At 48.8% G+C, this 27191-nt stretch overlaps 1 protein-coding gene across 3 annotated transcripts; it reads right to left on the bottom strand.

Moving 5' to 3' along the window:
* Positions 1–1572: 1572 nt before the first annotated feature.
* Positions 1573–26827, bottom strand: CABP1 (calcium binding protein 1). 3 transcript variants are annotated; one of them, XM_042828892.1, is made up of 7 exons: positions 26490–26827; positions 9934–10104; positions 6465–6495; positions 5655–5798; positions 4304–4413; positions 3753–3900; positions 1573–2193 (listed from the first exon to the last, which is right to left on the bottom strand). In XM_042828892.1, exons 1-7 carry the CDS (start codon positions 26511–26513, stop codon positions 2168–2170), a joined length of 654 nt encoding a protein of 217 aa, XP_042684826.1. In that variant the 5' UTR covers positions 26514–26827; the 3' UTR covers positions 1573–2167. The 3 variants fall into 3 exon arrangements, with proteins under 3 accessions (XP_042684826.1, XP_042684823.1, XP_042684825.1); XM_042828889.1 differs by lacking the exon at positions 26490–26827 and adding an exon at positions 14729–14955; XM_042828891.1 differs by lacking the exons at positions 9934–10104; positions 26490–26827 and adding an exon at positions 14729–14951.
* Positions 26828–27191: the final 364 nt, after the last annotated feature.

Genomic DNA, 27191 nt, shown 5'->3' with positions numbered 1-27191 from the left:
TGCTTGGGGACAATCCTGTGCAGTGCAAAGCATTGCAGCCTCCAGAAATACGTTTATTATTTTAAATAAATTAAGGCTGTGTCCTTCAATCTGCTGCTGTGAGCCGAGCAACGCGTCGGTTCAAGTTGGCTGTTGGCTCCTCTTCCCACCAATGCCTGTTGGGTTTCTGCATGCTAGCTCCAGCACAAGGCTCGGGCTGGGTTGTTGCTGGTCTCGGCAGCCAGCCAGTCACTATGGCACACAGGCTAGCAGCAAATCCAAACTCTCAGCATACATAAATGCTTCTCCCTCAATGGGCTCCAATGTAAGTAAAGCACATCTGCATGCAGACGCAAGCCTGAACAGGTCTGACTCCTCTGCAGTATTATCCTAAGCACACGCACGGCACACCAGGACTCTGGACTCTGCTCATTTATCGCTCTTACCCTCCCCTAAGCCCAATACAGCTGCTGTGCTGTACAGTTTCCAATTTCTCAGCTCAGACACACGTTTCTAAAATGACCAGCTACAATGATAAATAGAAACAGACACAGAGTCTGCATACACCCACTGGCAAATAAACTTTTTTTGCTGCGCTGTCAGGTACCTACTTGCATTCCCTTTTGTGTGCACACAAACCTAGGCCAGTGCACATGCTTGTGCAAACACTGTTACATGCACATACAAAAAGCATGGTTCTTCCACTGCTGGGTTTTAGTTGTTGCTGCAACTATGCTAGTTGGCACAGCAACGGGAAAGCAGAAGAGAAAATCCCCCTTTGGGATGTGGATTTGTGGACCCTGGTAATACAAGAGGGAACTTGGGAATTGAGAGATCTGTGATGAAGAAAGCAGAAGGATATTAGTCTCCAATCTCCAGTGTGGAGGAAGCAGGCAGCGGGAGAAAACAGCTCCCAGTTGCACTGAGAAACCTATAGCAATCATGATGCCTTTTGAAGTCAAGCAGGAATTCGCCCTGGTGATTCATGACAGAGCCTCTGCATAGAGAAAAGAGATAACTGCAGGTCCTGGGGGGTAGGAAAAGAGAGCGGGAGGTTGTGAGCAGCTTGGGGAAAGGAGAAGGACAAGGGTGTCTGGAAGCAGCAGGCAGGGTGTGGAAGCTGCTGCCATGGTCACTGCTGCAGGAATGCAGGATTCTCAAGTGTGATCAAGCTGGAGAATGGGGCCCCGCCACACAAGGAGTCCACAGGGCTTCTGGCCAATCCTCAGCACCAACGGTTACAGCAGCCCCACAGCACAGTCCTTCACTGTGCATACGCTGACAGTCGGGTTTGAAAATGTCCAAAAATGGGAGGGTAGATATGGCTGCCTCACCTGGTGCCATTCCTCCCGTTGCTCCTCACTCCGGGGCTGCAGGAGCTCTCACTCGCCCCATTGCAAGTGGGGTGGAGAGGTGGGGGCCAGCAGCAGGGAGGGCAGAGCCCGGCTTCAGGCTTTGTGGCTGGCAGGATCTCCCCGTCCCACAGCCAGGACTGGCCCTCAATCCTGGTGCAACATGCCAACGTGTGTATCTGCCACAGCCCTTCCCCCCCAGCCCCACCACCGCCTCTCACACGGACATCCAGGCTCCACATCATTTCAGCGTGCATATTTATCGCTTTCCCCCCACAAGACATGTATTTGAATTTACTTTTGGTAAACATAACCACGGGAGATGCAAATTTGTGCTGAGGAAGCATAAATAACTCCACACAGATAGACACACGCATAGACAGCAAACACAGACAGGGTTCACCAAGGGAAACCAAGAAGTGCAGAGCACGCCCTGAGGCTGCCACCAGTTCCAATGGCTTTGCTCTCATCCACCAAGCCAAGAGGATTTCTCCTGCTCTTGCTTTGCAGCAACTGGTGGGAGAATAAAGCTGGGAAGGAGGAGTCTAAAGTTGCAAATAACCCATGAAAGCATCATGGCAAGTCCTGGCTCTGCAGTTTCCTGCAATCATCTCAGAGGAATGGTTCCAGTTGTAGGAAGTTGTAAGTCTTTCACAGTGTGAAAGGGTGGAGGGGCATGGGGACCACCGTGAGGGAGGAGCAGCAGGTCATCTTGCAATGTCCCATTTGCAGCCAGCCGATAAACCTTCCTGTGGGAACATCGGGGCTAGATGCTCCATCTAGGTCCTCTTCTGCCCTCTCTAAGGTGCTGATTTTTCTTTAGCTGAGAATATTCTTCAACGGGACATCATGCGAACAAACTCTGCAACCAACAAGAAAAGACAGCCCTGAAGCAGAAAACACCCCTGGTCTCCAACCCAGCTCTCATTCCATGGAGATACGCAGCCAGTGGACACTGGGGCTCCACACGCTGCCAACAAGTTAGTGCAATTCCATGGCTGGCCCTGAGGAGCTCACACAAAACGGGCTTTAATCCTTGTGTTAGGTAAGGTAATATGATCCCTGTAGCAGGGCAGTTCATTTCCTCTGATCCTTCCCAGAGCACAGCCTTGTTTGCACAACCAACTCCCTGGAACAAATTATTGCAAATTTTATTTTTTAATATTTATATTTCCTCCTTTCACTGTAATTTTGGAGCAGGCTGGTTTGTAGCCTTGGGATGACAGCACAAGTTCCTAGCAAGCCTGCTAAGCCTGCTAAACCTGCCACTTGCAGGAGACCCAGTGTTGGAGAGCACTAATGTTTTAGTAGGTACCAGTATTTATTTGTATAGAAAAGTTTGCTTTGATGGATTACTTGTTTTTGAAGATACAGATTAACTGGAAGGATATCCTGGATCTATTTCTTCACCACCCTGCAGCTTGTGAAGTCAATTACAAGAGTTAAAATCGAGTGCAGATGCCATCAAATATAAATGTGTTTTCATTCTACACTTGAACTGACCGGAAATTAATAATCACAAAGAGGAGGGCAGTGGAAATTACCCCTTTGGCTCCTCTTTTTCTGTTGATGGAGCTGTCCTTTGACAACTAAAGCAGTAACTCACTGAGAAAATGATACTAGTATTTCATGTATTTTAACTGTCTAACATAATTCAGCTGCCGGGAACAAGGGGAGCTACTGTCGTGTAATCAGTGCATTAGAACATCTGCACTAGGAAAACAAGCAGCCTGCCGTGTTCTTGTGCCTTCCAACTCTTGGGTATGCTTAATTGTCTGATGACAGCAACTGCTTTCCTTACCAGGAACCTGAGCTCTATTAACATTACTCGTGCCATGCCTAATGTCCAGGATAGTACCATAATCAATCTTACTCTTTCCAACTTCTTCTGGCATGGGAAGTGGGAGAAGAAATGAATTCTCTCTAGGATTAAACATGATCTAGAGGATCAGCTATCAACAGTGATAGTGGCACAACTAGCACGTGACCAACTTCTGGGATAAAGGTACAGAAGCAAAATCTCTATAAACCCAGACAATAAGGTGAGCGAGAGGAAATGAAGGGTGCAATGCAATCTCCAAACCTGCACCAGTCTCCTCACAGCTCTTGCAATAGATTGAATGGGAAGAAAATGCCCCCTAAAATGAAGTCTGGCACTGCATACGAGCAGCAGAAGCTCTTTCTCTGTGACAGGACATATCTCTTCCTATGCTAGAACTGCTGATACCAGATTGAAATAGCAGTACAGCACAAGAAGGATACACAAACAAATACTCAGCTAAGGAATTATTTCTTTTTTTTCCTCCGTACTTCAGATATCTGGACTCAGAGCATGCAAGTCTTCCTTTCTGCTTCCACCTCCAAGCTGAAGCTCTGCCTCACACGACAGCAGATGGACAGGGAGCATTCGTCCCTTCTCACCTTCAAAGTCAACGCGCCCATCTCCATTCAGATCCACGTCCCGGATGATCTCTTCAATATCCCGATGACCCACCTGCTGCCCTAGAAGCTTCTTCATGGCTTCTCGCAGCTCACTGGTGCTGATCTCCCCATCACCATTAGTGTCAAACTGCAAGTACATGAAAAAATGCCAGCAGGGGAAATACAGTTAAGGAAAATGGATCTTGCATTGGGTTGGACTTTGTATTGCCCTGCTCTTGAGTGCCCTATTTTTTCTGCATGCCTTTTGTGTCCCTCTTTTTCCTCCTTCACGTTCCTTTTGGTCTGGATTCGGTATGCCTTTTCTCCTCAAAAACCTCTCATCACTACCACGTCTGCACCAGCTTTCCTCTTCCTTTCCTCAAGAGCTCCCTTATCTGAGTGTTCTCTGCTCCTCCCTTGTTTCATGCCTGGTTGGCTCTTTCTCATTCTTCCACTCTGCTGCTCTCTCCTCCTCTTTTCTTCCCCCTAGATCTTCTCTCTTTCCAGTTTCCTGTCACTCACCTTGGGGCCACACGGTAAGAAGCACTCACCTCTCTGAAGGCATCACGGAGCTCTTTTACACCAATCATGTCTGCAGTTTCTGCCAGCAGCTTTGGTCCCATCAGCTCAACAAAATCTTCAAAATCCACATGGCCACCCACTTGGGATAAGATGAAAGATTGTGTGTAAGAACTCAATTTGTTAGCCAAGCTGAACAGTCCCTTTGCACTTCAGCATGCCCCAGAGGGCTTGGTTCTGCCGGCAGCAAAGCACGGAAGGTGGAGGACAGTGGAAAGAAAAGCACAGGTACTTTTACAGTGTCTTGCATTTCCTGGATTGCAGGATAGGTAGAATGAGCCCAAGCTACTTCATCCTATGGTGCCACAGATTGTCACATCCTTATGGCATCATGTACCAAGAATTAAAGGCTTGATCTTACTACAGCTTATAGCAACCCTCTGCTGTACCTGTGCCAGTGGATTCGGCAAAGGCACAGCATGATGTTCCTGCCTGGCCTGGGCAGTGCCACGCAGCAGTGTCTTACTCCATGAGCTGTGGCTAATGTATGTCCAATTGTTTACTCATCAGATTTATCCCTTTTCTTGTTTGCCCTCTATCTGAAAGCTGGCAGTAACACCCTGCAGTTCCTAATCACTTGAGTGCTATAGCTATCAGCTGTTCTTTACGTGTGAATGGTCGTATATGTTACAACTACTGGTCCCTTCTCTTTTCTACACAGGTCTATGTCAAAAACAACATGCACAAAATATTCATTTTCCCACCTGGCCAAGGGTAACATCCCACACTGCCACAGACAAGTGGTGACAAAAACCAATGGTGAAAGACAAGGGCACAAACCATCACAGTGCATCAGACAGATCTGCAACATTTTGCCTCGCCTCCACCAGCACAGCTCACAGACCATCTGCAGGCACACAGCCAATGCACAAACACCAGAGCAGACCGAACAGCCCATCCACCACCCATTCTGACCAAAGCATCTCCATCTTCCCCTTCTCCTTCTTTAGTATGATGCCATCTGACACCAGCTTCAGTATGATGACATCCATGACATGTACACTAATGTCTGACTGTCCAAATCAAGGGCATCTGAAAGATTTAAGCATGGGGGACAGCTATTCCTTATGTTGCTCACACAAAACACAATCCAAACAGTCCACTCTTTTAGTAAACCAAAAAAACCCAGCACATCAAGTGCTTGGATCACAACTGAACAGAGAAATGATAGGGAGCAAAACATGAGAATGAAAAAAGGGAGGGAAAGAAAAAGAGGAGGAAAAAAAAAAAATGAATGGAAACAACAAGAGACTGCAGCAGCCCAAAGCAGTGATGCAGGGCACAGCAGCCACAGGAAGGTACAGATGGGTGGATATTACTCACAGTTCATGTTGATCTGCTGGGAGAGTTCTATGAGCTCCATTTCAGTAGGCATGTAGCCCATGGTTCGCATGCAGTTCCCCAGGTCCCTGCAGTTAATAAACCCATCCTTGTCTTTATCAAACTCCTTAAAGGCTTCTCTTAATTCTGCAGGAGTGGATCCAAAAAGAATGCAATTGTCAGTGACAGCCTGAAATACTTTTTCCAAGAAACCTCCCCAGAAGCAGCATTTTATGAGGCCTGACTCTCCAAGACACACACATTTCCTAGCAGATATCCCTATGAAGAAGCAATGACTGGAGTAACATTAAACTCTTCTATCAGCATTGCTGATAGAGCTGATATTGCTGATTTCATTACAAGAAGGCACGCTTTGACTGCAGAGGCTTTGAAGTATCACGGACTGATCTCTCTTAAACTGCACTCCCAAAAGAAACTGGAAGTAGTAAGTTTTCCCATCTTTCACCCATGCACTATATTCTATAGTCCTGACTGCAAGGATGAGCTTCTTTAAAGCCAAACCCCTTTGTCATGCTCTTCAATACTTCCTGTGGGAGTTGGGTGTACAGCAGCTCTCTGACAGCCAATCTCCCTTTTCCTCATTTATCCTCCTCACGCTGTATTACCTGTAAATTCCTCTACAGTCAGCATTGTTGCAGTTTTACATATTATTTATTTTGCTAGGATTGCCAGGAATTATTCCAGCAATTTGCCCAAATTATTTTACACCCTGGGGGCCAACCTGGAACAGCCAGCCAGCATGTTTTTACTGGACAGAGAGAAAGGTGACACAGAAGGAGCGGCAACTTTTACCTTCAATTTCTTCTGGACGCAGTTCTCTATCCTGCAAAAACAGAACACACTACGTTTAAGTCATTTGCTCACCACAGACAAAATTTCAGAACAGCACTTGTTGGGGCAAACAGTTCTGGGGACAAGCCAGAAAGCAAGAGAAGAAACAAGAAGGTGATGACATGTTTAATACCATCTACCTAGCTTTTCTGTGGAAGCCCCTCTCCATCCCATCTGCTGGACAGGGCTGTGAAGGATATTCCCCCAAACAGAAGAAACCTGGGCCAGCATAAGCCCTGCATGTGGCATCCCCACCTGACAGTGCTGTGAGTATCACAGGGCTCCTTGCGTCATTCCCCAGCACAAGTCCTGGAGCACAGACTGGCCCTGCAGCTGCTCTACAGCTCTGACTGTATTTCCTTCCTATTGCAGCTCCCGTCGAAACAGCCGGATCAAAATAGCTGGAAGATGCTCCTGCCACCAGAAGCTACAGCACTGTCTGCTTGGATCCCTGCCTGATCCCTGTCCTGCTAGTGAGACAAGGACAGCCAGGAGCAATCCTCCAGCCAATGCCCCCATGCCACCTCCTGCAGTCAGTCACCCCAGGAAGACAGGAGCTCTCCCCTTCCCCCCAGCCTCACACAAGCACTTTGGAACCAGGCAGACACACAACATATACATCCTCAAGGTCATCTACAAACAAAACAGGACAAGGATTCACCATGTTCAGGAAACACTGCAACATCCAATTTGAATTTCTTGGAAGAAGGGGGAGGATATAAAAAAGTATAGGAAAATTCCAACACTGCATCAAGAAGAAGAGACGAGCATGGAAATGCACTGCTTTCTGGTTTAAATGCCCTTTCTAATTCCTCTCATGGCTCCCAGGCAAATCCAAAACATCAGTGAATTTGGAAACACAGAAAAGCAATCTCTTTTGTCGTCTGACTCTCGGCTCTTCCCCTCAGCCATGGGGAGTTTCTCCTTGCCTTCCGGGTGTCCTGCAGTCTCACCGCACGTCCCCGGAGACAGTGCCCTTGAACAGTTGGAGAAGGGTGATCCTTTGCTATGTAACCACAGGCTCCTCTGGAAACTAATGGCGGCTGCTCAGAGTGCACAGCAAACTAGGACACACGCTGGTTTACGTCTATGCAAAAGGGGCTGTGCCAGAGCAGTGACCAGCTTGCCACTCATAACCTTCCCAGAGGCATCTCTGCGCTGGATGGAGCAGTCAGAGCGTGCTGGCTCTGCAGCTTCATCCTTCACAGACCTGGTATTTTCAAACATGTCATCCCATTTGTTCTGCTTTCATTAACACCAAGCAATAAAGCAGTCCGACCCCCACGTACCGGATGCAGGAGGCTTTATTGCCCTCCTGCCTCACATAAAGCAGCAGATGAGAACTGCTGTGGGCAGCGCCGACACCGCGTGCACCTCACTGCAAAGAGCTCACACACACTGCTCCCCTGCAGCAGCCTCAGGGCTGTGGTTGCCACTGTGGCACCGACAGTGGCAGAACTGCTGTCTTGTGAGAGTGCCTGAGGACGGGCCCAGGCCTTCCTCCAGCGCAGCAGCACAACCTGTCCTCCTCCCCACTCACCACGTTGCAAGCAACATGACCGACACGTGTCAGAAATGAGGGCTTCAGCTCTAATTCCACGCACCGAGGCATTCACATTTGCAGGGCTCCAAGCATATCTTTGCACATGCTGATTCTATCATCAGAGCCACAGGCTGCAAATGCAAAAGGAGGAGGAGGGTTTGCGTCCCTCCAAAAATGTGACTCAAGTGGGAACTAACGTCACGGAGAGGTTTTCTGGTTTAAATTTGAGAAAAGAATTTGAGAAAATAAAAAGATAAAGGAGGAAAATAGCTCGAGAAGAAATGGGCTGAATCACTCTAATGCTTTTGGAGAACATACGGAAAGAGGAATACAACTGTTCAGAGTTTAGATCCTAGACATGAGCAGAGGTGACCCTCAGAAAGTCCATTTTACATAATGGTCTTACTCTCATTTATTTCTGTTCCATGCACAGTAAATCCAGTTGGTCTAGAGAGTCAGTAAAAATAAAGCTGTTTATCAGATGCATTTATTCTACAACAGGGCAGAGACATTGCTAATCCTATTTTGGAAATATCTTAGGGTACACTGGCTTTGCAGGGCTGAGCACGGCTACCTGTCAGCCTGAGCCTTCTGCGAGGAGCTGGGCCCATTTCCTGCAGTGGCAGCTCTGTCCGTGCGCTGGTGTCACACTGTCACACCTCGTGTTTCAATGAACTGACTTAAGGAATGTGATCACTTAGTGGTTGAAGATTAGGAACAAAATCCCTTTGATCAATAATGACTGAGTGCAGTTCTTTTTTGGGTTGTCGGTTGAAAATGAGGTTTTGGAAATAAAGATCTGGATGTCTCCTCCAGCTGTACATCACTGTGGGAGGCATTTCCTAGAGGGGCAAGAAAGCTCTGTCAGGTAATTGGGGTGAGTTTTGTTTTATCAGAAGAATATGAAATGCACTGGATTGGTGTGTAACACTGCACATCCTCACTCATCAGGCTTCTTTGTGCATGTCTTTAAATACATTGTTGTCAGAATCGAACCTTATGTGCAAAACCACACGTTACTTCTTGAAAAGATGTGATATTGAGGTGCATGCCCCTGTGTATTTAACATGTCCACATGCATACATTTGAATTTATATACAAATATATTTTTCATTGTTTATGTGCAGATACACATGAACACAGTCACAAATAGGAGTGGATAGATGTGTTTTTGCTATCTATCTGTGTGTACAGGTAATAGCGTTTGGCCGTCTGGCACTATTTACCAACATGAGGACAGACTGATGTTCTTTGGTTTCTTTGGCTGGGAATGCTGCAGTGTCAGGCTGCGTATAAGAGTGGATGAGAGACTACATTTGGGCTTCTGCAAGGAGGCAGATGCATGCTCGTTTCTGCTTGTATTAGCATGCTTGCTGTGAGCTGACAGCAACAGTAACAAATACGGGCATCTCTGTGGGACAGCGTGTTCCCAATATGGATGCCCTGATTTGCATGAAAGCGACTATTTAGCCCTAAATGCTAATCTGAGCCTCTGGGAATGTGAGGTTGACGTCCTGCTGGAACAACAGCTTTGAATACTGGACTCCTCTGGAGTCCCTCTGATTGCGTAAGACCCGAGGTCCTAAATTCTTCTCCTAAATCCATGGAACTTCATCTGCTTGAGTTTAGGCTTTGATCTATTTTTCACAGCTGCACTTTTAGAATCCCCCTGACTGGGTGTTTAGGCACAGGTTTATCTTTGCACATCCTTCAGGTTAGACATTTGCTCGTGATTGCGTTTGCTGGAGCTGGAGCCGGGATGCTGGAGGCCCAGGGCCGGGGGTTACAGAGCTCCCCGCACACGGGGCACACGGGCAGCCCCGCATCCCTGGCTCAGGTCCACGTGGCTTAGTGCATGTCTCGCCCGGCAGGGTGTAACTTACGTACAGGCTGCCTGTTTTCTGCGAAGCCCTTCCTCAGGAAGATGCATGCTGGCCCCAGCAGGTTGTGCATGACGGCGCAGTTCTGGGCCAGCACCATGAGCGGACCCTGGTACTCCGACGGCCCCTCTTCGCTCGTCTGGACAGCCTTATAGCACGTCTTCTCCTCATGGCGGATCTTCCCAGCCAACCAGCAGCAAGCAAACAACACAACAGAGGATGTTACCTCCCTGTCTCACCCAGCCTTTCCTCTGAAGATTTACTGAACCGCCTCGCAGAGCCATTATTGCTAAATTTCCTTCATCCGGTCCACGCTGCGTCCCCCCCACTGATCTATTATGGGCTGTATAGAAGCACTAAGTCCAGCAGTTCACTTTCAAAAGCTGACAGAAGTACAGCCGACCGAGAGAATTTCGCTTTGAAATGACATCAAACTCTCAACTCTCACATCTACCCAGGGAGAGCCCAAAGGGCTGAGCTCCCACTGCCGGCTCCAGAGTTAATGATTCCTCAAGTGAGCTGCGAAGGCCAAGCACAGCCCGGCACAACGGGACGCGTGCCCTGGGCAGAGCTGCTGGCAGAGCTGTGTTGGCCAAGGCCTCCCCAGGAGGCGAGGCAGGGCCTCCCCAGACGCTCTGGCTCCACTTTACGTTTCATCAGCCAGCATCACGCACGATACAGTGTTATCAAAAGGCCTTTTAGGGCATCAGGTGGCTCTGCCAGCAGCCGGCTCACACTCCTTGTTCCAGTGCTAATTAGTTACATCCTCAAGGTTTCAGGCAGTTACTGCACTGACCTCTTCTCATTGCTTACATTTCCAAGTGTAGAGCAGTCACAAGCACAACAGCTTTGTCTGTTTGCATTTGCACATTTTTATAAGTGCACGTCCTGCTAAGCTGGGGCTCCAGAACAGAATCCAGCACTGGGTTTTATAAGGAGGCACTGCTTTCCTTTTATAGAAATGCATTTCCCTGGCTCTGCAAAAAACATCTTATCCTGATATTCCCATGCAGCTATAAAAAGCCAGCACAACCCACAGGACCCTTGGTTTTATAGAATAAACATTAATCATACATCAGATTCCTCTTCAGGAATGACTACTTTTACAGCCAGTGTTCCCAGGGGTGATCAGAGATGCTGTCAATTGTCACTGTCTCCTCCATTAACCCTTTCCTTAAAGCCTGAGGTGCTTTTTCAGGCTAAAGCATCTCTCTCTCTCTCTCACACACACACACACCTCTCTCACACTTATCCAAACCTATTGTATCGATTTGCTGTGTCTACCGTGTGCCACTGCCTCGCACACATGGCTCATTGTTTGCATTTTTATGGTCTTACACCAATCTGCTTGTGTATAATGTCATGTGAATATTAAGCATCAAAACAAAAGCAAGCTGCAAAGAAAGAAAATCATCAAGCAGAAAAGCATTTTCGTTGCAGTCATGGAAAAGGTGAAAATCTGTCTCCAATTAAGTGTGACACATAGGACACTTGTCCTTAAAAACCTAAAAGATGAGCATCCATCCACAACTGGCATATTACCAGCTCAGCTAAATATCATGGCATCTGTGTTGAGCTGCATAGCTTCGTGACATCAGCACAATGTCATTTCAAAAATTACCAGCTTTTATTCTTGGCACATTTTTTCAGTTCAGTATTGCAAATAATACGGCTCACTTAAAATAGCCCACATCAGTTCTGCGTTTAATTCCAGCGAAGACAGATGAAAGACCAAAGGCCCCATAGCCTGCACCTAATCCTTGTTTTCTGACCCTTCCAGTTAATTGAGCTTCCTGCCAATTCACTCGGCAGTACTGAAGGATGATCGTCCCATTATTTTCCTGTGTGTGTAAATATTGCCAGTTTGATGAAGCAGTTGCCAGGAGCAGTGAAGAGCTGGCCAGACACCCAGTGCCAGGTCTCTCAGTGTGACACCTGCAGGGGCTCCTGCCCTGCCTGGCAGCTCCAGGCAGGATTCCCTCTGCCTAGCAGCCTCCCAGGTTTCTCCTGAAAGCATTCCCTCTACCACATTCCTTTATCCAGGCAGAGCCAGGAGGAAAGCCGTGAGAGGGGAGCAAAGCAATGTCAGCTGCCTGTTAGAGGGGGAAGGCAACATGCACAACAAGGAAAATACAAGGAAAGGACAGGGTCTGCATGCCAGAGGGTCTTTGCTGAGCACCAGCTCCAGAGGTGCCTCTTCATCACCACTGAGAGTAGAAAGGCACCAGGCTGGCCAGCAGGGTCCCTGGGGAAAGCAAGCCTGCTGCCTGCCAGCACTGGGAGACAGAAAGCCTGAACATTATCACCAAACAGACAAGGATGAGTCCCTGACCAGGCCAGCCAGCACCTGGAAAGAGTCCCCAGCTTTCTGGTTGAAGTCACATATTGAAGAGAATAAATCCAGTTACCCAAGCTCAGCTTTCACACACACATCATCTACAGTCCCTCGTTGCCATTTCAGTGAAGTGCAAGAAAAGTATGAGCAGGTAATGTCCCTCCAACAACTTGCCCTCAGGAATGGATATTATGAGCAAAAGGCCTTCAGATTCCTAAGCCATTCTCCTAATCATCTTAACTCTGTTTCCACCCGCTGAGGCAGGAGCACATGGCAAAGATCAAAGCAATGAGAAAGCTGTGCCTGGTGGTTCAGGCTTAACAGCAAAGTAGTGCTGTGGTCCCAGGACCTTCACGTTCAAAGGAGCTTTAGGGAGACAGGAGTGGGGTGAGGACATAGGAGAGAAGCAGGCAGAGAACGATTACTTCTTCCCAATATAACTTTGTACCACCCAGGGCCCAGCTCCTCATCTTCCTCACTGCCTTCCCTCTGAGTTTGTCCCAGGTAAAATCTGAGAAAAAAAGCCAAGGATAACAAAAAGGCCAAATGAAGATGTACAGCATGAGTGACCTACCAAGCATCCACCATAACCACGTGTGTTACAGCCTGGAGGACAGCACAGCCCCCAGGATATCTCAGGATTAGTTCCTGAGGCTGGGCTGAAGTCTGAGAATTCTCTAACTCAGCTTCCTAACTTCCTCTCTTTAGTCCTGCCTTCCCAGGCCTTCTCAATAGCACTTCTAAAGTGCAGTATTTGAAGCAGCTTTTAGGAATGAAAGCATAAATTACCTAAAAGACTGATCACACAGAGTTTATAAGTTATTCAGTCTATTTTGATTCAAGAAGCCTGGCCACACTTCAGACTTTAATTGCAATTTCCTTGATCATGTTGAGCACAGCTGCAGCCAGCTCCTTTCATTGCAAGTTGGAGGCAACCTAGGAACAGCCAAAGTGCTCTTCTTTCAGATGTGCATTTGGGTAAGCCTCACCTACTGCCTCTTCCTGAAGGTCACCCTGACCCAGGGACTGGTCTTGGCACTATCAAACTGCCCGATGATGAACTCCCTCCTCATGTATCCCAGCTGTCCCTTCGTGCCACAGCTGTATCATTACTGACCTTGTTTACAGCTGCTAACAAGTAAACTGTGCTCCCACACAGAAGAGGCACAACTTAGGCCTCCCTAGCAGAGAAGTGCTCTGCTCACTGCAAGGTCTCCTGCATGCAGCATCCCAAGGGCAGTGGCATTTGCTGCCAGCAAGGTCTCTGCAGATGTAGCTCTTCATTTAAATATTTCAGATGCTTAGCCTAACTTCATGAGGGAATCAACCAGCTTTTCACTGAGTTATTGGATTTTCAGCAACGCCAAGCAAGAGCTGTGTGGCTGACAGGTACACAGTGCTGCAACACCTTCTGCAGTCAGACAAGAACTACCACTAGGACAAATTGTTCTCACTGCAGTCTGGTCCCTAAGAGCAGAATAATCCCTGAATCTAATTTATCCTGGGACCATTTTAAAATCTCAGCACAGAGCAGTTCGTGGACTTGAGCCTAACAGGCACAGGTGGCAGCTTGCCTATGAAGTGCAGCACACACATGGGCCATACTGACGTGCAACACAATGCATGAACACGCAGCTAATGCCTCTGTCCATACCTCTAAGGCATGGACAGATTGCAGAAAAACATGCTTCTGTACCCAAATGCATACCAGCAATATGTGCGTATGGAAAGATGGATGCACATAAAAACATATGCCTGCCTACAGACAGACTTCTGTGAGGACATGCACTATGAGACAGGCACACACAGCCATACAAGCAGGGATAGGTGTGTCACACATCTTCCCCACGTGCACACACACAACAAACACTGCCACCTGCTCACACACCTCTGAGTGAGTATGTAGAGACATAAAGGACACACACATACTACAGATATGCTCATTAATTGTGCTTATTTGTGCTATGTCCCAACAGGAGTACATACGAACACACACCCACTCACATGTCCATGAATGTATGTCCCAGGAGAAACGACACACACAACCAGACACATGCAGACACCTCTTGGTTGAAGCACACGCACACACGTGTGCACACGTACACAAACTGACAGGTTTACACATACACTGAGATGCACTGACAGTGCACGTCAGTGTGTTGTGCACATCGGCAGGGACAAACCTGCACACACAGCAGTGGTCAGCTGCACAGCCACGGAGTGGGGCACACACCTACTCACGTGCATGCATGTGCACACACTGATTTACGCTCACGTAGTGGCATCCCAGGCTCTAGTGGCTGCACCTGCACGTGCAGCTCTTACAGAAAAGACTCCTGCAGAGATCTGAACCCTTTGTACACATCCTTGTGTCTCTCCCACCTCCCTTTCCCATCTGCCCATGACGTCACCCATCCCAAGAAGCGGGGGTGGAAACGCACAATGCACTTTGATTTGGGGAACATACCTTTTTCGAGAGGTTTCTCAGTGGAGACTTCACACAGTTGCCCATAATATGTTGAGTCTGCCTTTCCGGTGGACTTGGTTATAAAGGAACTGAAGCAAATGATCCCATTAAAGGTATTCCTTGGGAGCAAAGCAAGAAAGGCAGCGCAAGGCAAATCCAAACAGCTACTGGCTGCTGGGGCTTCCCTCTTCAGGGAGCTTTTTCTCTCTCTGCCTCTCTCTCTCCGTGCTTTTACTTTATGTTCACTTTCTTGAAGAGATGAAGCAGGAAGGAGAGGGAGGGGAGAGAAACAGACAGAGAGAGGGAGAGAGAGGGAGAGAGAGTGAGAAGGGGAGAGAGGGAGGCGGATGTATAATCTACATCAGATTAATGTTCAAATCCCTCCCACCCCCCTCAATCTGCAGGCAAGATTGTTTCACTCATGGGAGAGGGCTGATTCAGGCAGAATTAAAACAGAGAGGCACTGCAAGAAGCGATTTCGGTGATGAGTTCAGCGAATCCAGCTAGTTTGGGTACACACAGCCTCTAACACCGCAACCCTCCCCACCCCCCTTCTGACTCCTCTCGGCTTTTCAATCACTGGAGAGCTAGGCTGGCCAGAAGGCAATCCACTTAGGGGCTTGGAGCAGAGTGCAGAGCTCGTTTTGGAGCAGAAATGGACCATTTAGCTGGGTGGGACCTGTTTCAGCTTATAAAGACTAGCAGACCCACAAGTCCCTCAATCTTTTCCTGCCACAGTGGAAGCAAGCTGGGAGGCAGCAGTCCGGGATCCTACGGTGCTCTCAGCCCAAGGACAGTAATTTTTAACCACAAGGGAGAGATCTTGAGCCAGTCTTATGGTAAAGTTTTTCCAGCTTTCTGCAAGTAGAAAGCAACCACAGGTCTTCCTGCACCTACCATAGATGAGCTCACACCTGAACCAGAAATCTGAACGGCCCCAGGCCGGGTGATGTGAAGCAAAGATTTTGGACATCGGATCCATTCATTCTATTTCCAAACACCTTACTCCTGGGATAAATAAGGAGCTCCCAAACCTAGAACTAGCTCTGAATCTGGGCTTTAAACCTGTTTGACAACAGAATCTTTTCTGAAAGAAAAGGGATGAGTCCCCCATACCTTTTCCTTTGTTCTCAGGCTGAGCATTGGAGCATTCAGTCCAAAAGGAGGTTTAAATTGCAACAAAAAACTCACCATCACCCCCAGGAAACAGGACCTGAACAGGACAGCGAATGCATCCTTAGCCATGAAGCCACTGAGGTCGCAGCTCCACATGTAATGCCATGAAGAATTTCCTCCTTCAAGAAGGCTGGCAATGATCCTATCGCTTGTCTCTGCAGCAGCCTTGTTGGATGCTCAGATGCTCAGCTGAAAAATGTCACAACTTCCTTTGCAAGCATAGTTCCAAACAAAAGGTTCTGCAAAGACCAACCCGTGGACTGAGCACTTTAACAGTGCTTTTTTTGTGCAGAAGCCACTCACTCTCCCAACAGCTGTAAGGCTCTAGGAGAGAGAAGGATGAGCTATCAATGTCATGACAAAGCAGGGCTTATTCTGCTTCCATTCTGATGGTGCTGTGGCAAATTAAGTATGACTGTAAAGTGCACCAACAGTTGTTTTAGACTTTAGAGGCTTCTTCCACGTGAGGAGATTAGTTTAGGAATGCAACTACGACAAAAGCCAACAGCTTGTCCAGTTCCAGTCACAGCCAGAAGTGCACAGCAACGTGGGACAGAGCTTCTTACTCTTCGTTGCATTAACCTCCTCCCAAGAGGGAAAGAAGAGGAACAGTTCCCTCAGGGTATTCATCACTGCATGACTGGGGAGGAGGTGCCCAAAGGCCCCCAGGCCCTTCAAAGTCAGACTGGAAGACACCCATTGTGTGCAGGGCAAGCAGAGAGAGATGGACAAAGGGGGTGGGGAAGCTCTGGTCTGGAAATCTCCACATCAGAGCACACCCCCACAAAGCAAGCTGGCCCTGCCACCTCTTGTCAAGGCTGGAAGATCCCTGACACGAGGGAAATGCACAGTCACTCCTCATGGGCTGTGCCAGCCCTGGGCGCTTGCAGCAGGAGACAGTGCAGGAGGATGCTGAAACTCCCAGCTCCTCTCAGGGCTGCTATCTTCAGTTCCTTTTCTCTTTCCCCTCTTAAAGCAGCTAATAGAAGGTTGACCTACGCTCAATCAGTGTGCCAGTCAATAATAATGTCCTCTGCCACTTGGAACCATTCTCCAGGCTCCTTGTTTATTGATGAAGTGCGTGTCTCCCTTGAGCAGGAGCTGCCACACAGCAGGCAAGGCGCCTGAGCCCCTGCCCAAGACAAATGACTCCAATTCCAGAGAGAGAAGAGAGCATTGCCTCACTGCCAAGAATGAATCTCCCTGTGACAGGCAGCAGAAGCCAGGAATGCCCTGCAGTCGAGAACTGCCCCTTTCCTCTTCCTCCTGGAGCAAGGGAGCTGAGCAAAGGAACGAGGAGAATCCACAGCAGCCCCACATTGCTGGGGATAGCAATGAAAGACTAAGCGTGTCGTACAGTAAGTGCCTCTCAACAAAAGTTGAGATGGTCACCTCATGAGTATTAGCTTGTACCAGAGCATTATGAACCAGCTAACAGAAAATTACTTCAGCTGCCTGCTCTCCTACTTTTCTTCCCTGCAGTTGCAGGCAGTTATAGGAAATGCAAAGCAAAGAGGGTGCAGAAATCACCCACCAGGTTTGGAAGGTTGCTCATGGTCCAGGAAGGGAAGAGGTGATGGGAGCCCGTTTGCATCGAATCACATATTCACAGTCCTTTGACTCTGCAAGAACTCTGGCAGAGCCACAAGGGGCCTGAGAGATACCATCGTAAACAATTTTCTTATCTTCTTATTTACCCTGAATCTCTTCAGAAAACTGGGCAGCACATCACAATCTAACAGATGACCCTGCTGAGTTTTTTTGGAGGAAAATCATTGGAATCTTGTTCCCATCACCACCACAGCAGCTTAGAGATATGCAGGAAAGTGGGGTTAGCAGAAAGGTCATTAGAAGATTAGGTTAGAAGGAACATATTTTCTCCCTTCCTCCAACTCAGGCTGCTGTAAGAGAACAGGATGCTGAGAATAAGTGTGTCAAAAGCATTTGTGTGTAGGTGCTGATCTGTGGGCATGCCTATATCTGGGGTAGTCAGGGTGCGTGTGGGAGGGCTGCACATGCATGTATACTGGCTTTCCCACACTGTTCTTTGTGGCAATCACACTGTTCTTTTATGGTCTGGGGCCCTGTTGTAAACTTTCTAAAAATCAGTAGGAACTTTGTGAAATGCAGGACTTGTCTATGTGCCTGAATTCCCCTCTTTCCTCCAAAGACCACAAGAAGAGCAGAAACCTCTGTGGATGTATTTTGGCACTAAGTGAGCTTTCAGCTTACAAGCAAGAAGAGTTTGGCACGCTGACTGACCTTAGCACAGAGCATGGAGGAGGATGGATGTCTTGGCACTGAACAGGGAGTGATCTGGGTGGTTTAGTATCTTTGAATTCTTTAAAAAGCAGTGGTGCTATACTTCAGGCTGGTCCCACTGGTACAAACACTCTTTCCGTAGGAAAATGTTGGATCCCACCATGGTTTATCACTTGGTAGCTGTCAGAGACTTTATCCAGTGATTATCCAGTGTAGCTGACTGCTACAACAAAGAACAAAAATCAGTTCAAAAATGGGACTGCTCATCAGACTGCAACTTTGCTTGGCAAATCTTTCCAATGGAAGCATAGATTTGTACAGGAAGACTTGTTTCAGTACATGACTTTCACTTGCTGGAATGCTACATCAGGTTGTTGCTTGTGTCACAACACAAAAACAGTGCAAAGGACAATCTCACTAAGTGGGAACGGGTGATCTCTGAAGAGATTCACTTAATGGTTACAGATCTGTATTTTACAAGAACCAACCCACTCCTGTTTATTGGATGACCTGAAATGTGCCATAGCATTTGGATGTGTCAACATCTTTCTCTTGCCAGTGCTGCCACAAACCCTGCTTCAAAGCTCCCAGCCACTGGAATTCCAAACTTCTGCGACTGGCTTCCATTTTGTCTGCACCAAGCTCCCAAGTGCTTCTGCTGCATACTGAATTTGACTTCTAACCTTGAATGAACCTTAAGCACAGGTCCATCTCAAAAGGCAGCACCAGCAGGTACTGGCAGATGCAGCCCATATCCTCATCCGGGGGGAGGAATATTTCTGCAGAGAGTTTGGGAACTTTCTTTGCTGTCAGCTGTTCCAGAAGGAAAGCGTTGCTGACTCATGCTGTGCATAATATTCTCCTCCATTAGAGCAATTGGATCATATTCAATCACAAACAACAGAAGGGTTATTAAAAAGAGCAAGAATGTTTTCCATCCCTCTCAAGGTAACAAACCCTGGACTGTCAGCTTCTGTCGAGAGCAGCTTTGCCTGTAATTAGCTAGCTCTGTCCCACGTTAGATTAAAAGAAATGAGAGTGTGCCAAACTCCTGACACCTTCCATGCAGACCTGACGCACGTATTTTGCACTAACCCACCTTCCAAGTCCCTGCACAGAAGATGTGCTGGTCAGAGCACAGTGTGTTGCAGCTATTTTTTGCTTTTCAATGGGCTACAAAAAGACAAGTACAAGCTTGACAGCCCAGAAGTTGCTGTAACAGTTTGCCATGTATATTCAGCACAAGGATGGTTTAAAACAAACCTTATGCGGTCCCTTGCCTTTGCTGAGGAATAGAAGAACTGTGAATCACTCTCTGTCTGGGACTGCTGCAGAAGCAGCTAATTGTGCCCTGGATCCTTTACCTCTTTCAAAGGAAAAGGGGACAGGAGTGGTCAGTATGTGACTGGCACGCTGAGGTGCTGCGGAAGCACGGCTGGTTTAAGATGAGCTGAGCCCTGGCAGTCAATACTAACCAAACACTGCAAACCAAACCCGCAGGGACACGGGAGAGACGGAGGTCTGTCTCACTTCTATTCTAAGCAAGGATCTGACAGCACCTTTGGAAGGATCAAACTGCGTATCCCAGTAGAAGACCTCCGGCTAGGTTTAAATGCAGCTGGTCACAAACCACCTAAAACCCTTCTGTGTTATTTCAGCAGAGCACAGTGGGGCTGTTGGCGGTTTTCTGCTTCCTGCCTTCGACTGTTGTGACATGATGCCTCACAAAGTTACATGGTTGCCTGCTTCCTTCCAAGAGCAGAGAGTTTATTTCATCTGTGTGGGATGAAGCAATGCTATATATTCTTTCCAAAGATGCAAGGTGCAAAGTACTCTAAGGGAGGAATGGATAGAATAGAGATTAGAATATTGTTAATGACTTAATTTATACATAGTATTGAGCTTGTGGTCTTATGCTGGTGCAGAGAACTACTAAACAAATGAAAAACGACTATAGAAGCCATGACTACTGTTTGTCCATATTTCTAAGAGGGGCATTCGACTGAAATTGGAGGATTACTCGAGTTCATGGGCACTGCCGTTGCTCTCTAAGGTCACAGGAATGTCAGAGGATTATTAAAAAGGGAACCCAAAGTTGGCTAAGCATCTTTTACTGGATGCGTATCATATAGCTCCTTGTTATTGGAAATCAATACCACTATACCACACATGGACTCACTGGGGAAAACCAGCTACTGAAGCTGCAGTGCTAGAACGAGCCACAGCTAACACAGCTGCCAAACCTGCAGCCCATTCACTCCATCTAAAGCAATTCTTTCCCGACACTTTGTTCAAACCCAGCACTGCATCAAACAAAAATCAAGGTGCTATAGATCGGTGGAATGCACAGTGGACTAATTTAAATGATGGTTAATTCATTATTGAAAGATTTTAGTCTCTCAGAAGATAAGCTGAATCCAACCAGAGGGCTGTGCTTTCAGTGCATTAGCTCATGCTGCTGTATATTTCATGAATTTAATATTTAATGAAGGTTCCTTTAGCTTGGTTTTATTTTGATGCCTTTCCATATCCTTTTAAAATACATTTGTTTAAAAAGTAAATCACTGACAAAGATTAATGTTTACTGGCAGATCCACTGCAAGCAGGCAGCACTGCCCTTCAGTGATTCCCCATGGCTGGCTCCCATCCCTCCAGCTTTTTAGAAGCAATGAATGTGATAAGTTCCTCTCCAAGTTGAGCAAGTGGGGAGCTGAGTGGATGTGCTGACACAGATCAGTGTTCTTCTGTGTCCGTGTCCATCACTACAGAAAACGCATGAGACGTACCTTGCCAGGTATGGTGGCTATCAGCAGGCAGAGATATACTCTGTTGGTTTTAAGCACAGGAACATATGTATGCACAGAGTGCTTGTATGGTCACACACATTTATCAGCAGCTGCATGCGTACAGACTGTTGGTACAGACGGGACATTTATATGAAGGCTCTTTATGTCATCTTACATGCACAGACACGGGCTGTGCCAGCACATGCAGGGCAGGAAGCACAGAAGCTGTATGAGATGTATGCGGGCACCTGGAGCACTGCAAACAGCTGCCTGCTGCTCAGCAGGACGTGCCATTCCCCACTGGAAGCATGGAGCCACAGGGCTCCATCCTGCTCCAACACACCTGCATGGCCAGGCCCAGGACCCCAGCAACAGGGAAGGGGCTCCCAAAGGCAAGAGCCTGGCTGGCAGAGTGCATCCCACACAAACAGTGGGAGCACAGCAGGAACATGGGGCACAGCAGGATGGGGCAGAGCACCTTGAGGACATGTCTGGGGTTGTCTCTGAGCTCTCAAAGGTGCCTGAAAAAAAGGAAGGGAAGCAGGGAAAGGGAACGTGGTGTTTCTTCTGGATTTTGTTGCTTCTAACCTGCACACCCCAGTTCAGTATCAGTAAGCAAAGGTTACACAGTCGGGTCAGCATCACTGTGGTTGCCAGTCCGTTTGAACCACAGGAAAAAAAAAAAATCATTCCAAATTACTCCATTGATTTAACATTGTAAATGAACAGCTATGAGAAGCTGCCCTTAGTTTGCCATGAGCCTTGTCACATCACTGCTGCACTTGCCGTGCAGTACGGTATAGCACAGCATACAAGAACCTGCAGACCATTTCACCTCCACCTCTGCTATCCCACAATGAATCATCCCATATTTCCCAGTGCCAGCCCAGCACACAGCAGCCTGCCTTGCTCATACCTGGGGGCAGCTGTTAAGTTTCCATCACAAGGCCAGTAATGCCACTCCCCTCAGCAGCAAGAGACTCCCAGGGCTCTCTGCTGGCTGAGTTCCACGCTCAGTCCTGATGCAGCAAAACTCTCATTGGAATCAAATGAAGCTGGAGCCATTTGAGGGATCAAGGTCAACCAGCAAGGCTGGACAAGGTGCATTCTCCCGATCCACTCCCATGTGGTTCAGAGAATGTGCCTTTCTCCTGCTTTCCCCCCAGTGTGGGCACACATCCTGGCCCAAAACGGCCACTTCCATCATGCCGGTTAGCTCCTAGGTCCATTAAGACCCGTCAGGATTAACTAAAGCCCATGAGTAAAGAAAGATCAAGCAGGGCAAGAACATAAAAATGATTTGAGAGATGCACAAAGATGCCTTCCCTACTTTAATGGACACTGACATCGTAAGAGGAATGGGAGGTGGTGCAGACAGGAGTGGCTTTTAACTGCCTGTACAAATAGAAATACAAAAGCCCCTTTGGCCACAGTGCTAACAGCAGAAGTCCCTAAATATTTAATGATTCCCCGTGGCATTATTTGACCCCTCTGATCCCCATGCTACCAGAAGCAATTGACAGAAAACTGTTGGAGAATCACTTCACTGAAAAATTTAACAGGCAGACAGGGTGTGAAAGCTAAAGAGCTCTGAAGCTAGTCAGGTCTCACATGGCAGGATCGCTTGCAGGTTAATACTGCATAGGAAGGGCCAAAAAAAGCTCTCTTAAAGGTGCTGGTGAGGCCAACCGTAGGGCACAGGAGCACAGAGCACAGAACCACCGCATTCCTGTGCCGCAGTACCTGCACCATTGAGCCCAAGTGCCAAAATGTTGCTGCCCTGTAGGTGCTGCTGCCGCGTCGCTGCTGCCCTGTGAGTGCTGCCACAGAACTGTTGCATCGCAGTCCTGCTGCCCCTGCACTGCCCTCCCAGCCCCTGCGCTGCTCAAACTGCTGCTGTCACATCAGTCACGCCGTCCTGCAGCTGGGCTGCCCCTCACTGCTGTGGCTGCAGATGAGGTATTGCTGCTCCCTGTTGTTAGGGGCGTGCTGCCACTCGGTATCGTGCTGCTGCAAAACCGCATCCTGTGGCTGCTCTGCAGGACTGTGTCAGAAGTGACAGCGTGCTTATTGCTACATGACTCCCTTACTGCCCGGACCCCGACATCCTCCTGCTACAGGCCAAAATGGAATTATCTCCCTCCCCACACTCCTTCTCGTGCCACTATCCCATTTTGCTGCATGATCACAGGGATCTCCCACCAGCCGCATCATTGAGTCACTGCCCCGCTCTCACTGCTGGACTGAGCAACCACTGCTGTCCCACTGCCACACGTGAGGCACAACCAGCCCATACTGCTGTGTCGTGTCACTGTGTCTCTTGGTGGCAATGTCCCTGTGCTAACTCATGGCTGTGCTATCAGAAGGGCAGCATGGTAATAACACCACCCTTGCTGCCTTTTGCTGCAATGGGACGGTGCTGTCAGGCTGGCACAACCCTTTGCTAATATCAAGCCAAAAGCGATCACCGCCATACAGAACAGCTCCCATCTGGAACATTGTATTACTGCTTCATTAGACCGCTAAACTCTTCTGTCAAGCTACAACACCACACTGTCACCACGTCCGTGCACTGCCAAACTCCTGCCGCATGGCACCAGTATCACATCTCTCTTCTGCACAGGATCACATTACCACGCTGCTGTGCTGTCAGTGCTGTGTTCCTCTGCTCGGTGCTGTGCAGCATCGCACGCTCACCTGCTGCAAACTCCACAGCTTTGCTGCTGCTGCTGCCTCTCCGAGCCGGCGGGGGAACGTTTCATCAGGCTAAGACGACATCCTGGCTTATATTAATACATCATCACACGCCCCTGTGTTTGTTAATTCGTGTAACGCTGGGATGCCCTAAATGAGTATGACTGTCTTATGATATTACGACATCCCTGCACCGATATCGCATGAGCCCAATTAATAAAATAGCACTGCATCCTGTATCCTGGCTGTATCTTAGCATTCTCCTGGAGTACACACCCACAGTGCACTATATTGCTGTGCCAGTTATGTAAACATGGCACTTCTGCCTTCACTCTGTCTTTTTCCTGCACAGTTACAAATCTGTCTCCCTCAGACAAAATCCTGTGGTTCCAGACTGCTCCTTTTTGCTCTTACTGCAATGACATCCTCTGTGAAGTCATCCCTGCAATGTCTTCTGCAGATCTGACTGTACCTCTGTGGTGCCTGCATCCGCACCATGCTGGAACAAGGATGGTGTTCCACATCTGTAGAGCTGGGACAAGACATGCCAGTGCTGCTGGATCACAGCTGCAGACGTGCATCGCTGTGCTTCCCTCCTTACATGTACTGCAAAATTACTGTTTTAACTGTTGCACAGTGGGCTGTGTGGGCTGGAAAGAAGTTTTTGGATTAAATGAATCGTCTTCTGAGCTCTTGCTCTCTTCTAATTGCATCACGAAGCAGGCTGCTGTTACAGCACCTGCAGCCTCATGCTGCAGTCCGGGGCACTTCTGTGCTTGTGACCACAGCTCAGCCCTGGCTCCAACCAGGGCTCTGCAGGTGGGAGTCCTTCTGTGCCCTGAGATATCCCTCACACTTCTACACAGTGCACAGCAGTTATTTGTCCACTCACAACAACAACATCTCCACCATTCATTTCCACGACAGAATTTTCCAGTTCTGATCCTACAGCTTTTATTCAGCTGAGGACTCGATACCGCTACAAAAAAAATCTTCACATCTGTCCTCCAGTATACAGCTCTTTGCACATCCCATATTGCAGCTCCCCTGCCTCTATACACAAATCCCTGAACAGCCCTACTGCATCCCACTCCTAAATCCCCCACTGGATGGTTGCTTTCTCACAGTTACTTCAAAGAAAGTGAGAGATGAATACAGGGGGGAATGGGAATAAATAATATTACGCTCACAAATGAAGGTGTTGCTGATTGTTTCTCAGCGTTGTTGCTATGTAGAGAGTGGAAAACCAAAAGCCAGAATCTGTCTCTTTTCTGTAAGTTGCACTGTTTGAGGCCAGAATTAAATTTTGCTAAGTTTATGGTGCTCGGAAGTGTCTCCTGGCACTGGAATGCAAGCAGCAATGCAGGTAAAAAGCTGCTGTTCAGGAAAGGACTGTGGGGAGGAGCCCTGAGCTGGGTCTGTCGTGTTCCTGGCACTCTGGGGACAAACAGCTCCTCAGACTTCGAATCTGTTCTCGGATGCATCTTCACGTTCCTCGGAACTGTGAGGCAGCACTGAGCCCATGGATTTCTGAGCCCCCAGATTTTCAAACAATACCATTTGCTGTGACCCAGCTGGGCACCACAGCACTCACGAGGCCCTTCTGATTGCTGCTACAGAATGTTCATCTATTTCTGGTACATCTCTGTCTCATTCTGAGTAAACACAATTGTAACTCTCATACGCAGCCGACTGTTAGTGAGGATGCAGAGCTGCTGAGAACAGCTGAGGTTTGATTTTCCTCTAGAGAAGTCAAGATGAACAGAAGTAGACAACACGTCCTGACAGCAGACTGAACAGGGAGAGGTGTGTCACGTCCTTCCCTTAAATCATAAAAATTCTCCTTGTTCTCTCCATAATCTCGATTTGAAAGGGCATTCTGAAAAGCCTCCCAAATCCACTTTAAAATAAATAAATAAAATAAAATAAAACACACGACAACGAGAAGGAAACCCACAAATCCTAATTCTGGCTTAATCGATCACTTCCAGAGCTGCCACCCAGGCTGCTGGCTTATACCTATAATTGTGCTCCTGGGAGATTGCAGTTACATTAATCTTCCTGGAGATTACATCTCCCGGTAACATCCCTAAACGGCTCTAAAAGAAAATTTCAAGCCAGTTTCCCTCTGCCTTTTCATTTTTAAAGGGTAGGTAGTAGCCCTGCCGGGTAATTCCACTACCAGAGGCAGCTAAAAATGACAGCTTTGTACCGAAAGCGCTCGCAAACACCGAAAGCATCTGTTCCATCCTAACATAGTGATTGGGAAGGCTTCGGAATTGGGTCAGGATTTTTTTGTCATCCTCCCCACTACCTTCTCCTGACAGCTTCTGCCATCAGAAATGATTCATACGCTGATTGTACAGAAATGTACCATAAGGAGATGTAAACAAATACAGCAAAGCAAGGCGGGGAGCCAGAGAGATAGAATCTAATAAGTAAATATCTTTTTTTGGAGGAAAAAAAAAAGAAAAAAGAAAAAAAAAAAAGGAAAAAAAATCGCTTCCCCGACTCTCACCCTCACCAGGCAGAGCCGCAACTTTTTCCCCCGGCGGTTGGCAAAGCACGGCTCCCGCCAGCACCACCGACAGCGCCCTCGGGTCGCGGCCGTGCCCCGCGGCGGTCGGAGCGCGCTATCCCGGCGGGCAGCTCGGGGATCCCCCGGGGTCGCTCCGCAGCGCCCCAGCCGCTCCGGGGACGCTGAGGCAGGAAGCAGTGCATTTACAGCGCGGCTGCAACCCGGGGGTCGGCGCCCGGCAGCGGGACGGGGGCGCGGAGGGGAGGGAGGGACGGAGGGAGGAAGGGGGAGAAGGCGGAGGCGGCGGGGGCTCCGCGCCCCTTACCTGGCCGAAGACCGAGCTGAGCATGGGGTGCAGCTGGTGGAAAAGGGGGTCCGCTTCCACCGACCGCTCGCTGCCGCTGGACTTGGTGGAGCACTTGCTGCTGGATTTGGACAGAGGCGAGGCGCCCTCTGAGAGCTTCAGGGACTCTCTGCTGGACCTCTGCCTGTGACTGAGGAAAAAGTCCTCCTCCGCCTCCTCCCCATCCCTGTCTGAGAGCTGCTGCTGGTCCTGGGGGTGACCGTGGTTGCCGTGCGGCGGGGGATGGTGGTGGTGCCGGGCTGGCCGCGCCGCTTCCTTGCCGCTGCCTCCTCTCCTTGGACCTCCTTCCGCGGGCTCCGGCTGGCTCTCCCCCCATCCATGTGACAGCTTCCCCGCGCCCCTCGCTCCGTCCTCGCGGGCGCCCGGGTGGCAGAGCGGCCTGCGGGCACTGGGCTCCCCGGGGAGCGCCTCCCGGCTCGACTCCCCGCCCGCCTGCCCGCCTCGTCCTCTGCCGTCCCGGGCACGGCCGCCGCGGGGCTGGGGTCGGGGCTGGGCGCCCGCCGCCCTCCCGCTCCCCGCCGCCTTCAGCAGCGAAGTGCGGGACTCGCTCTTCGCCATGGAGGAGCCGCTCATCGCGGGGCCGCTAGAGCCGCATCCCCGGCCGGGCGGAGCGCTGCCGCTGCGGGCAGGGCTGCGGCGCGCCGCTCACGGCATGTCCTGCGG

Source organism: Centrocercus urophasianus, unplaced genomic scaffold (genome assembly GCF_019232065.1).
Source record: "Centrocercus urophasianus isolate 14NV4802_14NV808 unplaced genomic scaffold, USGS_Curo_1.0 seq_30, whole genome shotgun sequence".
NCBI lineage: Eukaryota > Metazoa > Chordata > Aves > Galliformes > Phasianidae > Centrocercus > Centrocercus urophasianus.
Note: the sequence above shows the minus strand (reverse complement) of the source record. Positions and strands in the feature narration are given on the sequence as shown.